Source organism: Belonocnema kinseyi, chromosome 9 (assembly GCF_010883055.1).
Source record: "Belonocnema kinseyi isolate 2016_QV_RU_SX_M_011 chromosome 9, B_treatae_v1, whole genome shotgun sequence".
Classification (NCBI taxonomy): domain Eukaryota; kingdom Metazoa; phylum Arthropoda; class Insecta; order Hymenoptera; family Cynipidae; genus Belonocnema; species Belonocnema kinseyi.
The window spans coordinates 33250753-33268012 of record NC_046665.1 but is presented as its reverse complement, the minus strand read 5'-3'; the positions used below and the strand labels follow the sequence as shown (position 1 = coordinate 33268012).

At 33.5% G+C, this 17260-nt stretch overlaps 2 protein-coding genes across 4 annotated transcripts in view; one reads left to right on the top strand and one right to left on the bottom strand.

Annotated features, from left to right (window-relative positions):
* The window catches only part of LOC117179735 (rab GTPase-activating protein 1-like), a 112884-nt gene extending 105510 nt beyond the window's left edge, over positions 1-7374 (top strand). For all 3 annotated transcript variants that reach the window (XM_033371792.1, XM_033371790.1, XM_033371791.1), the window contains one exon: positions 1146-7374. The gene's annotated coding sequence lies outside the window, so the exon portion shown is untranslated. The remainder of the gene's footprint in view (positions 1-1145) is intronic.
* Positions 7375-7380: 6 nt separating this feature from the next.
* Positions 7381-17260, bottom strand: part of LOC117179734 — a 17248-nt gene continuing 7368 nt past the window's right edge. The window contains exons 5-6 of the mRNA XM_033371789.1: positions 15073-16104; positions 7381-8695 (exon numbers count right to left, since the gene is read on the bottom strand). Of these exons, the coding sequence (XP_033227680.1) occupies positions 8544-8695; positions 15073-16104 (1184 nt within the window). The 3' untranslated portion in view covers positions 7381-8543. The remainder of the gene's footprint in view (positions 8696-15072; positions 16105-17260) is intronic.

Below are 17260 nucleotides of genomic sequence, written 5' to 3'. Positions count from 1 at the left end.
GTTTAAATAATTTAAATAAGTATGATAAATAATAACATATAATTAATACATTTATTATCTGATATGATGTAATATGAGGAAATTGTTTAAACAACAAGAAGAGCCTTAGTTTATTAATATTATTGAATTGCGTACGCCGGACCGAAAATAATGGAATGTCCTATTTATTTCCCTTGAATTTCTCGGTTTCTAAAAGGTAATAATATACAAAAAAAGTGGTTTAAACAAAATTTGTTCAGGACAAAGGGGGCCATTTATCTGTGCGAATAGTTTTGACCTTGAACTTGATTTTCAAGGTCTTTTAAAGGTCAGTGTTAAAAAAATGGGAACCCCTATTTTTGACACCGGATTCAAATGGAGCGTGACATTTTACGTCCGAAATGGTATTAAATTTTTTCATAACCTGCAGAAGGCCATTTCAGGGCTAAATGCTAAAAAAACTGTGGTTGCGATATTTGATTGCGTTTTCTAATAGAATAATAGTAGTTAATGTACCTTTATAAGGAATATTCAACTCCAATGTGACAACGGCCTTGAAAGTGTTGACCTTGATCTAATTTTTCAAGGTCATTCGAAGGCTAGGGAGAGTTTTTTGCGGAAAACTGTGTTTTTAACAACCGACTATAAAGGACTGCAAATCTGAAAGTTAGCCTTGATACTTTAATTATTGTCCTTGTTTTGATCTTGTAAAGACCATTTCGAGTTCGTTATCACGTTGGAGTTACATTTTCCTCATACAAGTACATTAACTACGATTATCGTAAAATGTCCCGCTCTATTCGAATAAGGCGTCAAAAATAGGGGTTCCTATTTTAAAAAACCACCTTGACCTTTAAATGACCTTGAGAATCAAGTTCAAGGTCAAGACTAGTAGCACAGGTAAATGACCCCCTTTGTCCTGAACAACTTTCGTTTAAACCATTTTTTTTTGTATATTATTACCTCTTAGAAACCGAGAAATTCAATGGAAATAAATAGGACATTCCATTATTTTCGGACAGGCGTACGCAATTCAATAATGTTAATAAACTAAGGCTCTTCTTGTTGTTTAAACAATTTCATAATATTACATCATATCAGATTTTGAAGAGAAGAATCAAACGACTATTTTTTTACTCTAATCTACAATTATTTTTTATTTTCAGATTAACAAGGAGATAATCAAAGACAGTGGGACCTCGTTCGTGTCTCAGAGTTGGAACCGGGAACCTCGTTTGTGTCGCAAACGTCCCTTCCGGTCGTTTCAGGGGCGTACTTAGGTAGCATGATTTCTAACATGTCACTGATATGTACTAGACATGACTAGACACCATTAGGAACAGCACTGGATTGTGGTGCGCGCGTAACTTTTTGACGTAATTTCCACGAGCGAGGTCTTGAGGAGCCGCGTGACCACGACACGAAGCCGAAAGCGACACGAACGAGGTCCCACTGTAAAGTCAAACTCGGATATAACGCCCCCGGATGTATACCTTCCGAGGATTGAAGCCGCGCCGTAGGTAAGAGTAAAAGGAGCTGCGGGGAGTGTGCGGTGGTCACAGAGACGCGAACAAATAAAAGCGTTTTCATTCGAACCGGTGCTCTATCGGGTTTGCTTTCTACTACGTCTAGCCCCGAAACCGGCGTTATTTCCGAGTTTGACTGTATATCCGAAGAACTTTGAAGCAAAAATTTGGTGCCACGTATAGTCAGGTATTCGTCCACGGAGTACATATAAGTATGTAGGGCTATGTAAAAGTCGAAGGTTGAACCTTACGTTACGTCGATTCAAGTCGATATTTGCTTCGACACACACGCAAAACGTTTACTGTGCAGTTTTCATACTACCAGATACTTTCTTACACAGCATGATCTGAAGAGTGAAAAGGTTCTATCAACATTTCTAGAAGTCACTTAACATTTATCAGGTGAATTGTAGGTCTCAAGAAAACAAACCTGCGCGACCTCAAAATAGAGATGTAACCCTCTCAATCTCTGGTCGAGTTTATACTTATAGACCTTGTATTCAGACACTATCGTTAGGTTCTTTTGTTACGTTTTACAAATATGTCTGTTCTTACAAAAGTGTGTTACGTGTGAAAGTGAGTGCCGTGTCACCCTCTGGTTATATCTGATAATACTTTCTTTAACAACATTAAAATTCAAGGTCAGCCTAATCCAAGAAATGGATATTTGGTAAACAACTCAAAAAAGTGAGGTTCTTTCTATTTCAGAAGTTATAAATTACTCCATAACCATGGTCCAATTTTTTTTACTCAGTCTGAATAAAAAAAATTTGATAAGGAGATTTTGATGTATTTTATAAATTGTTAATCTTCGTCCAAATAACAATACTTTTTTTTTAATTAATCTAATGAAAGATAAAAATCGATGGCCTTTCAGCCTGCTCTTGTCCTCTGCGATAGATTCCAAAAAAGAATAATGTGGGACGTTAAGCGTTGAGCCTTAGGCTTTATCTATTTTGTATAATACTAGTCTAAGAGTTACTGAGTGCAATTCGCGGAATAATATGTAGCGTACAAGCTGGAAACCCGGTGGTCACACAAGTCCTAAAGTTGTCCAATAGACGTCTTTTGGCGAGCGTCTTGAGGACGTCCTGAGGACCCTTTAAAGACATGAAAAGATCCAAAGGATGTCTTAAAGTTGTCAAATCACATGGTATAGAGGTACATTCTAAAGAAGTATTTATGATTAACCAGTGCCCACAAGGAAAAGTACACTGCGTCCACATGAAAAAAGAATAAGATGTCAGTTTATATCACGAATCTGACAAAATCTTAACTGGTCCGCGAAAAAAATAGAGGTGGACTTTTCTCTTTATTCTACTATCTACTGTCAATCGACAGTACATTCCAAAGTACGACAAGAATAAACTTGATTTATTGTCATTATTATCATAGTTGTTGTACCTAATCGACTGTGATTGTACGTTTTCTTTCATCTATTAGGCTCTTTGCCGCGCAAAGAAGTATCGAGGCTCTCTGTAAACATTGAAGGTCTGAAATTCCAAAGTTGAAGAACTTTTACTGAAGTTTTTTATTTGTTTGTAATCAACTGATTAAATTTGTAAGAAAATTGTAATCTTCGGTACTCTCTTTTTCCAAAGATTGCATAATCGTCGAATTTGCTTTCTGTTTAAAATAAAGGGTGACCGAAATCGTCGGCGGCAATAACACTTAGTTTTTCATTTCCAAGTAGTGAACGCAGCGATCGTATCTTTTTCCAACGATTATTCATGAAATTATTATTATTATTATTAACCAGCAGCACGTACGAGTCACTAATTCGTAATGTATTACTCGAGTGCCAATGACTGCAAACTTTGATTCACAATTTGTGCCATTCATTTAAAAGATGTGCATTCCGCTTTAAAACAAAACAGCGAATTCTAAATGTTTTCACATTGAACGAAATACTTTTTCAATTACTGGAAAACACTGATCTGATGAATTATTCTTACTTATCATACGTACTATTGGCTATACTTTAAATCGTCAAGTTCAGTGTTTTTGATAAATACGTGAGTTTTTTTTGTGTTTGAATATTTTTTAAATATACTTCAATGCTTTTGAAAACATTTAATAATAATTAGATCATTTTTTCGCAAGACTTTTGTTGTTAACATAAGAGGGCGTTCATATATCACGTGACCCTTAAAGGGGGTCGAAAGACCAGCATAAATATCACTGATGATCACGGGGGGAGGGGGCTTTCAAAGCCGATACCGTAATATTTTTAGATGACTAGTGGTGGGTAAATTACTTTTAAAAAGGAACTAGTTATCGTTACCGTTACTTCACGAAAAAAGTAACTAATTCATTCATATTATTTCAAACCTGGAGGAGATACCATAAATATTCTGAACGTAAAAGTAAGTTATAAAGCTCTAAATAGTACTAGTATTTTCCTATAGGGTTTCTATATATTTCTATACTCTCCAGGTGCCATTGAATATACAACTGCGCATCTGGATAGGGTCCAATACAGGAACCTATATAGGATCTCAAGTAGGAAACTATATAGGATCCCCTACAGGAAACTATATAGGATCCTATGTTATTTCCTATATTATCGGTTGAAGACCTTTCAGCTGGACAATTACAATCAACCATCCGAAATTTATGGTTAGAGTACCCAATCTGATACACTAACCTGAATTTTTGAATATTTTATTTCTTGACACTCAAAGGTCGTCAATCGACAAAATAATGGAACATGGCTGAGAAAATAGATTCTACACTGGACAAATATTACTATTCGTACATTTATGAATAACTTTTACGTTTAGAACATTTTCCCCCAAAAGCCGTATGTATTTCATTGACGACATGCTGAAGTACTCAATTCAAACCAACCCCATGCATCGCCTCCCACTTTTCAGTTTTATTAAGATCCGGAGGGGAAACGGTGGTGAAATTATTCCAACAGCAGGCGCTTTGATCTGGCAGTCTGACTTTTGTATTGACATCCAATGTAGATTTGAAAAATTATTTTTAAAATTACTAGTTTTCGGGAAATTTACAAAAAGTATATTGAAAAATGTGTAGCCTACTAAATCTTTTAATTTCTGTAAAAGTTGTTTTTTGTTAATAATTGCCGAAAGCATCGGTCGTAAATGTGTAGCTCCTGTTTGCAAAAGTCAGTCAATGAACATAAGGGATATATATATTTTTTTATTGTTATGATCTTCCGAATATTCTGAACCTTTTGTTTTTGAGGTTCTAAATGTTGTTAATTTTATTTATTAGCTACAATTATAATTGTAACAAAAAATAATTTTTTAAACTCTAACAAATAATAAAATCGATAATATTAGCAAACAAATATTAGAAATATAAAATTCGAACTGATGACTTTAAAGTACATCTCAAAATTAAATTTTGTTCATAATAAAATACATATTTTCCCCTTTATCTGTAAACAGCATTAAGTTTTTAGTTGGTTTTGCTTTTTCTTAATGCAATTCAATGCAAATACACTTATTTTTATCTGTATTATTTGTGAATTTTTAACAACAATAGTTGTTCGAAAGCTTCAACGTCCAATCTGCCCCTCCTCGAGTTCAGTATGATTCTTGCCTGACTAAAAATTCTTTCTCAGGATGCAATGCTCCTGTAAGTGGCATTGTACCTTATAAACAATTTTTTTAGCTTTGGAAAAGCGTTTAGTATATAGAATGATTGATTTTTTAAACTATTTACCAATTATTATTTACAAAAGTAACTTCGTTGCCATAAAAAGTACCTGTATAGTAAAAAGTAACTAGTTTATACTTTCAAATGTATGTCACTTGACGATAGAGAATACTATAAAATGTGAGTTGCCCCCCCCCCCCCCCGAAATAGCATCCCCAAAATTTCCGTACTGTTAGAAAAGAATAAGTACCTATGAAAAGTTTTTCAGAGTTCAAATTTCAGTTGCCCCCCCCCCCCTGACGGACTTCGAATTTAGGAATTGGTATGCTCAAAATTATATGTAAAAAGAAACCGTGCAATAAAAGATGTTTAAGCAAAAATGCATAGGAAGAAAAATGATTTAAAAACACGAAAAACAGAGTAAATAAAATATACAATTGAAAAAAAATTAACAAACTTTTATTAAATATTTACGTTCCACGCTTTTATTTTTAGTCACATTATCATTCTTATATAATTATTGCAAGTCTTTCCATAGGGAATTCGTTAGTTTCTTTATACGTTTTAATGGAAATTTCCTTTAAGAAAAAAAAGTTTAATATTATATATTACAAATCGTGTTGAAGGTTTCCTGCCATATTATGTGAATTTTCATCAATTTACGAAGCGAAATAAGAATGACAGGGGAAGGGGCGATAGAAAATTAGTTTAAAACCGATTACGTGATTTATTGACTCTCTCGAAGTTGGTATTGTAAGATTATAATTCTTCCGTAACAAACAATTTGTTATAAATTCTCGAATTATTTCGGAAATGATGTGAAAAATATGTTTTGAAGTCACTGTTTTGTATTCCGAACTGTCTAAATCATGTTAAAATATTACTCATTCTCAGACTTTAAATTCCTGAAAAAATATTTTTCTGCAGCTCGAAATTATTTATTTATGTATAAAATGAATCGTGGTAACTATGTCCATAAATCGAGAAATGGACGTGAATTTTGTTTTGGACCTTGGTGACCAACCTGATTTATTATGATGTCCAATATGGTGGCACAAAAATGTACATTTTGGAATTTTCGACCCACGCAGTCGTTAAATCATTCTCTCGCGGAAACCAATAAATGCATTTTTTTTATTTTTAAACAAAAACAGTTTTATTATGTTGTGTGCAACTTTGTGTCTTATGGAGTTTACAACGTAAAACGTATACTTTTTTTTACTTTTTCTATTTTGTTCAAGAAATTGTATGTCAATTTATTTACCCCTTTACAAACTTATTCTCTTTTTAGTAAAGATGCATTTTGTCCAATTTTAATACTTAGACAAATTGAGAAAAAAAATTGAGACATCTTGAAAGTTCCATAAAATTGCAATATTTGTAGACTCGTAGCGAGCATTGCATATGATTGTTTAACTATAATTTTTCAAGAAGCATTTTTGAGGATACTGATAACAGATGTATAAAAAAAGAGAATTATTTTTTTAATTATAGTTTTGAAGCAATTGCAAAAGTGAGTAATTAAAAATTTCAGCCCAACGTAGCTTCACTCGTAAACTGCAGAATTGATGTCAGCTAAATTGAACTCAGTGGCTTATTGTTAGAGGCTTAGGACTTCCAGATGCAGGCGTGACCATAAAGCTTCTTGCTACAGGCCCAAACCTGTAGCCCACCACTACATTTCCCAAATTTTGTTCGCACTTTATGGGCAGCCATTTCATTTTTTACAATACACGAACCCTATGAGCATACTTGAATTCAATGCTTATTTGTTTCCACAAGAGAACGATTTGGCGACTGCGCGATTCGAACATTTATATTTCTGGGCCACCCTAATGTCCAAGTATTTTTTAATTCTTTATTTCATTACAATTTTGTTACTTCTTTCACTACTGACTTTATCAATTTAAGTCTTGCAGAAGTATACAAAAAGCATTGAAGTAAATGAAACATTTTGAATGAGAGATAAGAAACAGTTTTCTGGTTTAAGAGAAAAGCTGTGGATTCGAAAACTTGACAAAAAAATGTACGAGGGCAATGTTCACGATCATGTTAGCTTGTAGGTGATAGTTGGGTCGACATCATTCGTAAGGGATGAATTATCATGTAAATACTTAAAATAATGCGTAATGTGACACACCGAGTATGTATAGGCTTAGGATAAATTCAATGATGGAAGTAACATTGTATACCCTGTAATTTCATTCCACGCTAATAATTGAAATAAAGAAATATATTGAAGGTGTTTGGTTTAAAATTTTTTTAATGATAATTCTATGATATATTGTGGTATTTTATACAGGTCACATGCGCAGCACGGGTATGACACGCCAGCCATTCCAGCATGTAGGAAATTCATTCGCAACTTGACTCAGTGGTGATACCGCAAAACTGAGAAGCTGATCGCCTTTCTCTAAAATCTTTCAAGAATCTTTGTCCTCTATTGGTTTATTCGCTCCGTTGGGCATAGGTATTTTACGGCTTTATCTTTTATACTTCAAGTTTAGGTAAATTATTACAGTTAATAATATCATTGTGAACGTAAAAAACCAACAAATATTGTTACCATAAATTAGCCCTTCTTTCACGCTTAACTCTATACCTCTATAACTCTATAAACGTACATATAATTTAAACACGGTAGTTTCGCATTTCCCCCGCTGAGAGAAATTGACAACTATAATCGTAATAATCGTGTCATACTCATGATGCGCAGTTAATACGTCTTAAAGAATACTGTCGAACATGAGAAGCGCACCGTATTTTTGGGAATATGTTATCGATTGGAATAATTCATAATTCCCATATCATCGTGAGAATAGAATGATATGCAGTTTCAGTCTTACCAAGAGTATGGTACAGGTATTTAAAATTTTGTTAACTTATCTGATCTAACGGCTCTTCTAAACTAGAAAAGATAATTACTTCATTTCTATCTTTTCTCCCCTATATATAAGAGTATCTTGGAAAATATTCTCGTATTTACAACAACAGAAAAGGAAATAAGCCATTTTTTCTTCTAGACCCCAAATTTATCAAATTAAAAAAAAGGCTTTTAGCCAAATAATAGATCTATTAGCTTATAGGGAATGCGCGACTGCACATTCGAGACTTGCGCTTTGACTTTAAAAAAAAACATAGCACACTTTTAAAATACATAGAAAATAAAATAATGAACCGCTTTTTAAGAGGTAAACATAAAAATATCAAGTAAATGATTATTGAGTTTAAATGAAAACCGACTTCTTCAGTGTATTCGACATGTTTTAAATCGTGAATTTAACTGGAGATGTCTTATAAAGAAATTTACACTCTTTTTTAGCAATATGTAGGTAAAAACGCAATCAGTATCTAACAACAAATTTTAAAAAGTTTCCCGGTAGTCTCTCCTTTAACGAGCGAAATGTTTTAAGGATTGTCACCTCTGCTGTCCTTAGAGACGTCTTCAATGTTTAGACTTCCAATACCTTCGCTGGTACTACTTTCATCATCGTCTTCGAGATCTTCATCTGAGGAACTACTGAAACCTTCATCAAAGTCAGCATTTGCAGCATCCCCACCTGAAATAACTTAAATTTAGATTAACCAGTTAACTGATAATGACGCATATAGGATAGAAATCCGGTGACAATACTGACAATGACGTATATTATCTATCCCTAGTTTTTTTGGTTACTTGCTACGAATCTGAAACTGTTTGCTTGTACCATAGTTTGACCACAGAACGTATATTTCGAGTCGACCAGTTGACTAGGAAAATTCGTGGATCAATCACAAATGACAAATCACAAATTGAGAAATAACACGCAAACTTAAAAAAAAGTAGAAGAAATTATGTTTTACCTGAAAGAAACTTAAATTTAGATAAAAAATTTAAAGAATATTTTTATAGCTTGTGCGATAGAAAATTTACGCATACTTTAAATAAATTTTATTATTTAATGCTGAATTTCATACGGAAACTAGTAACTAAGACAAATATGATTGGAAACCAGATTACAGTTTTTTTTTTACAATGAAGTACCATTTTCATTTCTCTAGAAAAAATGTGTATTATATATTAGTACAATAGTAGTAACTTAGCCCCTAAAATATAAACCAAATAAACCTGGAGACAGTGCAACATGCTTATCCTGCTACAACCTCTTCACGGATAAACTTTTGGTTGTAAAACTGAATATTACAATATTTATTTTTATTATAAGACAATAGCAAGCCTGGAGGTTACGTCACTAATGCAAAAATTCCTAGTGTGAATATTAATTTGAGAAGTTACTAAGTTTATTCATGGTGGTCGTTTTAGTAAAAGAAAAAAATTTACAGTCATTTCCCGGTTCGCAAAGATTTTTCATGTTCAATGCAATTTAAGACATCGAACTTTAAAGCCAAAAATGATTCCTTTTGAAGTAATAAAAACTAAACTACAAATTAAGGCTCTGAAAGTGGAACTCTTAAATTTTTAGCTTTTAACATTTGCGTGTAAAAGTTTTTTAATACGAAAATGTTGTATTCTAATGCTTAATAATTTACACGTATAAAATGGAAGTTACCAAAAATTTTCAAGTGAACAGTTTTGAATTAAATGCAATGCTCTAAATTGTAATTCAAACATTACATTATTAATCAATAAATTTGAAAAATTATATTATTTTTGGTAATTTGAAGTTAGAAACATTCAAAATTGAACGATTACATTTTTCTTTTATGAACTGAAAACTTCTTAAATAAAAATTTTAATTATTTTAATTTTAAATAGTTTAAAAATCCTTGAGAATTTTATTTCGTAATATTAAAATATCTACATGTTGTTTTACATTTTTTTCAAATTTTTAATTATGTTTAATTTTTTCAGAACTTCTAGACATCCTTCTAAATGATTCGGAATTTTTTTGCAATTTTTCATACATTTTTTTTTGAAATCCAGCCTGATTAAAGAATTTCCTTAAAATCCTCCACATTCATTTTTTATAATTTTGTAAATATTTTTCAATATTCTCTCAACATTAATTTTATAAAATGAAAAAATTATTTTCAATTTTTCAAGGAAATGTTTTTCATTCTTTTGCAGTCAACATTTTTGTTCGAAATCTGCCTAAATATATATTTTTTTTAATTAGGCCATGGTCTATTTGCACCAAAATTATGGTACAAATAGATGGATTTTGTCAGTACACGTAGACACTTCGTTTAAATTATTAAAAATAATTTCAATTTTTTAAATTAATTTTGAATTTTTTCAAAACTTGTAAATATCCCTTTAACTTACTCGAATTTTTTCTAAGAATCCTACTACGCCTTTCTTTGAGCCATGTTGTTTGTAAATTTCTTGTTACACAGGTCCAATTGTCGGAACAATCATATTCATAAGGATAGCTGTGAATATTTTATACAGTGTTTTTAGACAAGTGATTCGCCTATAATTCTTCGGATCAGTCAAGTTGCCCATTTTCGGCAGGATTACTGTGTGTTAAAGGAAACTTGTTCCATCAGAAGGTTTTGATACCATCTGGTCTCGGAGCGGAATAGTTTTTTATGCCTTTTAATACCCTTTTCACCTCCTCGGTAATGATAGGTGGGCCCTCTTCATTCAGGTTTTACGCGGGAATTGCACAGCTCCTTAAAGATACTTATGTTCTTTGAATCTGCTGGAGTTCATGGACTTCTTTCCAAAATGCTTTGAATTGCTCTGGTTTGGGCTGATGATCGACAGTAACGGGAGGATCTTGGATGAGTCGAGATGGGTCAGAGAAAAACAATTATTTTTCTCTGACCCACCTCTACCTCCGCTCTAGATTTTCCTAGCATCAGATAGTATCTGTATTTTGTCAGCAATTTGCTGGCAGATGGTCAGCATCTTTGACTTGTTAAGTGTATGTTAACGGATGGACAAGTCGCGTGCAAACTGTCGAACATTGGCGGTGAAATTTCTGCCAGATGTTATGTATTCGATCACAGACTGAATGCGGGATGCGTACTCTCTTGCTAAGCCTACCTTTGTAGTGAGTTCATGCATTCGTCTTTTAGTCTTATGATCAGCTGTTGATTTGTTTTACAGTTTGCATTTGCCAAAGATTGGCTGCTTCGGCATGGTTTCACATACGTTGATGCGAAACGTGCGAAAGCTCAGGATGTTTCTCGCGCCACAGTAGAGCATGCAGTCGTGCCATGTAACCTCCTCTTTCAGGGGCTATACTGGTATCATAGCTCTCTGATAATTCCTCATTTAGTCGATCCGTCCGCCTAAAAGTCTCAATATACCACCGGTCCATCTCATTAACTCCGTCTTTATTGGCTCCGCCACCTGTAGGGTAGTCGGCATTATTGCTCTGCGCGTTCGATTGTTTTGAAACGCACTTACTATAACTATGTTTGGTGCTATCATTGTTGTTTCTGCGAGAAGCTAGGGAAAGGGGTTCGTCCATCCTTGTAGAGCCTCGCATGGTATGATAAGGCTGCATATTCTGAGATCACTCAGTATCCCAGTCACCGTTCGAGACACCTCTCCCAGGTGCTATTCGTCTTTCGGTACGGTTGTTACGCTTCATCTTGTGTGTTAATTCCTTCGGGACCATCCCTGAACAATTGTCCGCGACCATATTCAGCAGAAACCCTTGGTACACTGACCCTCTATCCGTAACCAGAGGGCGCGTTCGGTAGCTTTATCAAAAACCATTCGGTTTAACTCCAGAGAACTCGAAACCGAAATTAGACACACACACAGTAAACTCCATGTACACGGTTCAGAATTTTATGGGTGGAGAAGCCCCCAACGTTCATTAATTGCCTCGGCCTTGTATTGATGCGCCCCCTATAAGCAACTTTTTCATGTGCGCATTTGCCGAAAAGCGTGAGTCTATTTGAAATCAATAAGTACTATCAATAATGATATAAATAAATACACCTCTTAGTCTACTGGCACACAGTTAGTAATTCCTAGAGCTGCTGGCTCACGCGGTTTTTCAGCTCAAGGGGCGAGAGACGGAGGCGACTCTAGCCTCGGACGGGCCAATTTTCAATGGCTTTTTAAAAAAAAGTTTCTCGCTCAATTTATAAATGATTAGTCACGTTATAAAGGTAGCAGTTATTTTGAATACTACTTTTGCTGATCATGCTGACAATTTCCGACGGTAGTGTAAAATGTACATCCAGGCACTGATCCTAACATTGATATATTTTGTATGTCTATTGGCAAGTTGACTATGGAAAACTATCAATTTCTTAACTATTGTCAATAATAGACATACACTCAGGGAGAATGTGCATAAGGAGCCTAAAGTCCTGTACATTGACTTTACCAAAAACAAGCACGTTTGCGGACGAAGTTCCAAGCCCAATCTTCCCGTGCGTGGAGCTAGCGTTCGAAATCTATGGGAATATGGCTGCGTTTTAACAAAATAATATTTACCTTCAACTATTAATTTTTTAATATATGACCCAATAATTTCTCAAATAAATAATTAATGGTTAGATTTAATTTCATTTCAATTGGTGTAATACAATTGTGCTTACAAGTCGACGGCCATACTTCCACACATTTCGAACACTAGCGCAACGCCCGGGATGCTTCGGCGTGAAACTCCATCGGCAAAAGTGATTATTTTTCGTTATATTACCAGATATTACTTTGGGCTCCTTATCAATATTCTCCATGAACACACACATGGAACGATGTATTATTAAAGGAAAGAATTTAAAATAATTATTTGAGAAAAATCCAAAATTTTGAATGGAATTAAATATGCAAACAGTTAAACAAGTAAATGCAAACAAAAGCTTAATCGACCAGCTGGAAAGTATAGTCTTCTATACATGGCCGGTGGAGAAAATTGTAAAGTTTCAACTTATTTTTCTCGATGAATACAAAATAAATAAATAAAGGAAATAAAGGAATCTAAATAAAAAACTAAGGAAACTTATATATTTATTAAAAATAAAAGAAAATAGAAACGGCGTCAAATTCTTTAAAAAAATATAGACTATTGAAGTACATAATAGTTCTGTGAATTTATAGCATTGGTTTATATTATTTTTCATGACAGTTGTCTGCAGCCATTCTCCGTCTTTTCGAACCTCGTTTCGAGAATCGAGGCTAACTTCAGTCTTCAGCTTCGATCGTGAACGTGCCTAATGTGTGTCATCTCATTTTCGGAATAATGGATATTGTTCAAAAATTAATCCATTTCGGCAATGATGGATACGACGAAGTATTACTCAGCCTACCTTCGAAAATCATGAAACGTTCCAAAACTGCTAAAAACGAGTTGCTCCGGAAAAATCAAGCGTTCGATATAACGCATTTATACATTTGTGTTTGTTTCTTTTCTTTCGGGGGGGGGGGGGGGCTTCGCCCCCCTCCAACCTCCAACTGGGTCTCCGCCCCGGACCCCGTCCGCTGTCCCCCTTTCATCCGCATTCTCTTCACTGTTTCATTTAAATATTTCCAAATTACTCTCCAGCGCGTCCTTCTAACCTATGTCTGTCATGGCATACGTATTTACAAACAATAACAACTTTGATGAGACGCAAAGAACTTTCAGGCATCTCAAGTCAAATTTTCGATATATTTTGTATGAAAAATTGTATGCGCAACTCGGAGCGAGGCAACAATTTCACTCGTGTGATATCTGACTTCCCCCTCGTGCAATTGTCGCCTTTCGCCCCTTGTTGCGCAATACACGATTTTGCAAAGTTATATGTATTTTAAAATTTTAGGTTCAGACATTTTTTCAACAACTTGTTCTTATAAAAAAACGACATTTGGTAAGGGCGCGTTTACATATTACGTGACGCTCTGAAGGAGAGGAAGAACTACCCTATAGTAAAAGTGTCACATAGAGGGGGGAGGTGTCGCAAAGGTTTTGTAACACGTTATGCTTCTCTATTCAAACAATTTTTTTTACCCGTGTCGATTCATTATTGACAAATATTATTGACACCAAATAATTAAATAGTTTATAGGGCTGCTGTTTGAGATAATCTTTCAATTGTATCGATTTCTTCAAATTAAAAAATGAATAAAGAATTTATGAAAGATAAATTAAAAAATTTGTAAAGAATTATTATTCTAGTATCAAATAGTTGTATCTTATTATCAATTTTTTGATTGACGATTATATAAAATTACAGTTATAATTCGTATTTAGAAATAGGACTGGGGTCAGCACTAGTGTCACATGACATTTTAAGGAGAGATTCATTGAAACGTCACAAATTGCCACAATACGGAGATATGAGTCAAAAATCACTCGAAATAGCCATGAGATTTTTCCTCTCGGAGAATCGATTTTTTTATTTTTTATCGCGAACAATGCAAGACATCATAAAAGAGTAAGACGCGTTTTCTCTTGGACTTTTTAAAACGAAGAAAGTTTTTTTAGCATTTCGTAAAAACGTTCGTTGTTTTTAAAAGAAATGCAAAACTGTCATTTTTCGAGAGAGAAAAAACTCGTGGCCGCAAGAATTGTTTGGGCGGTAAAAAACTTAATGAATGTTTTCCATATAGAAGTATTAATGCAACAAAAAAAATGAAGAAAAACAAAAAAAACGTTCTCAAGAAGTAAGGTTGCACTTTTCAAAAAATCAACCCTAAAATATCAAATACGTACTCATAACTTCGCAAAATGATTTTGTTCTCAAACCGGTGAAATACGTGTCATCTAATTTTCTGCCAAAAATAGGTGAATTATTCTGTGACTTGAAGTCGTTTGAAGTGATTTTAAATGGATTTGATCTTAATCAAACATATTCCGAAAACCGTTTTTTGTAGGCGCATGTCGCCTACTTTTGAATAACTTAACTTTTAACTTAATTTTTTTTGAATAACTTAAATAACTTAATTAACTTTGAATTATTTTATATTTTTGTAGTTGAGTTTTTTTTAATTTCTAAGAATTTTATTATTTAAAGAATGGTTAAGTAACACTAGTTTTAATCTCACCAGCCGCCTCATCCAGTAGACGATAAACTGGTTCCATATGACCAGCAACATCAATGTCTTGCATCTGCAATATACGGAGCAGCCAAGCAGGAAAACCATTTTGCAAAACATAAATATCATTTTCGTTCTCCATGTCATCTTCCAAAACATCAATAAGCGGTTGTAGATCATCATCTTCGTCGTCATGCACAGCGATCATATTATTTCCCTCATAGTCTCGATTATTATTTGCTAAATCGCCATTTTCTACCTCAACCAATTCCAAAAATCCCGGCCTTGGTGCTTCCGCAACACTGGGTGATTCAGCGTCTGAGATTCTATCATGTGTTATACTCGGCAAATCGTACTCTGGTGTCATGTCGTGAATTGAAGCGGAATTAGGGTAGCCAGAATCCATTACTTCTGGAGACCAGCTATTTGGTGGCGTATCTAAAGTTTCTGAAGAAATCGCTTTCCCTTCAATCATTTGTGACAAATCTAAAAAAACGAAACTCGATCGATTTTTATCAATCACCTTTTCAAACTCTGCTTCACCCCTAAGGTTTTCTAACGCCTCGGTACAAATTTCAGACTTTGGGGCTATTTCTTTGGCTTCGATAGCTTCAATCGTTTCCGTTGGGTCAACATTTCTATATTTTCTAATATTTCTTAACTCATTTGAAATATATGTAGACTCTCTGTGCACTCCGTCGTGCACTAGCGTTCTTTCAACAATTTTAAAAGATCCTTGTGAATTTCTTGAATTATCTAAGGAGGTTGTGCTATTTACATGCGCTGAATCGACTGGGCTCTCTTTATCTTCAAAGTGTTCATCCGAGGCAGCTACCTCATTATCATCACGTGGGTTGTCTGCTCCTTCGCTCCAGCCTTTCAAAGTTACAACAGATGATTTGCACACGGAATTAGATTCTTCAGGATACCACCTTTCTATGGAAGATGATGATGTTTTGACGATGCTGAACTTCTGCAAGGTCGTCTGGCTAGTGCTTTTCAAGGAGCTATTCATACCCACCAATTCAGATGTCGCCATTCCTGAAAATAAATATGTGTTACATAAACACAGCTTTTGATCATAAATGTCTAAATTATAAAATTTTCAATTCTTTAGATTTTGAATTACATATATTAAAATAAACTTAAAATACTCTAATTCTGAGGGTATCAATTTAAAAAAAAAGAGTTTTGGAATTATTCAAGTCTAAATACTTCACTGAAGTAAATCAATTAATCAGAATAGCCACTCTTTTTTTAAATGTCTATAAGCTTTTGAAACTGAAATTTGTTGTTTTTTTACTTGAAATATGCTAAATTAAACTGTAAATTAAAGCATTAAAAGTGAAATTATTCTGAAATCGAAACATTTAAAGTTCAATACTTTAAGTTAAATTATTGAATAATATATAATTAGAAACTGGAAGCCATACAATTGGCATAAGTTTAATTTATAAAGAAACTCAAAATTAGATACTCTTTGGAAATAAACTTGCACTTTTGGGTTTTTTGCACTCCCTTGACTAAGACTGCAAATTTCAATAATTCTGGAAACGAGCATTAAAAACTATGTTTTCAAATTTGTTATTTAAATTATTAAAATTTAATAATCATAAAATTGTGCCACGTACTTTTCAAAATTAAGCAATTTCAATAGCAATTTAAAAAATGAAAATTTAAGAAATAGAGCAATGGAAATTGTAGCGTTGTAAATTAAACATTCATCATTCGGAATTTATAGATTCAATTAGAATGTATTCCATTTTTAACTTTTTAAACTTACAATTGTTGAACGAAAATAATTATTAAATTATTTTTCAAGTTTGAAGAATTTATATTCATGATTAGAAAATTGGAAGGAATTATTCAATCTTATACCTTCAAATTTTAAATGGTATTATTATGCTTTAGAAAAAAATGGTCATTTTGATTCAATCTTCGTAGCTTGTTTTGTGCAATGAAATATTATCTACAATTTTTTGTATGGTTTTTATTAAAACACAGTTGAACTTGAATGGAATAAATTGTTAATTAACTACTTACGCAAGACCTAGCTACCTACCTATTTAGCTTATTTAAAAAATGTATGTTCAAACAGAATTTGAAATAGCAAAATGAGACATCAATGATGAAAATTGAATAAAAATTATGATTTTCTTTAAAGCGAAATAAAACCTTAATGACCAATAATAAATAA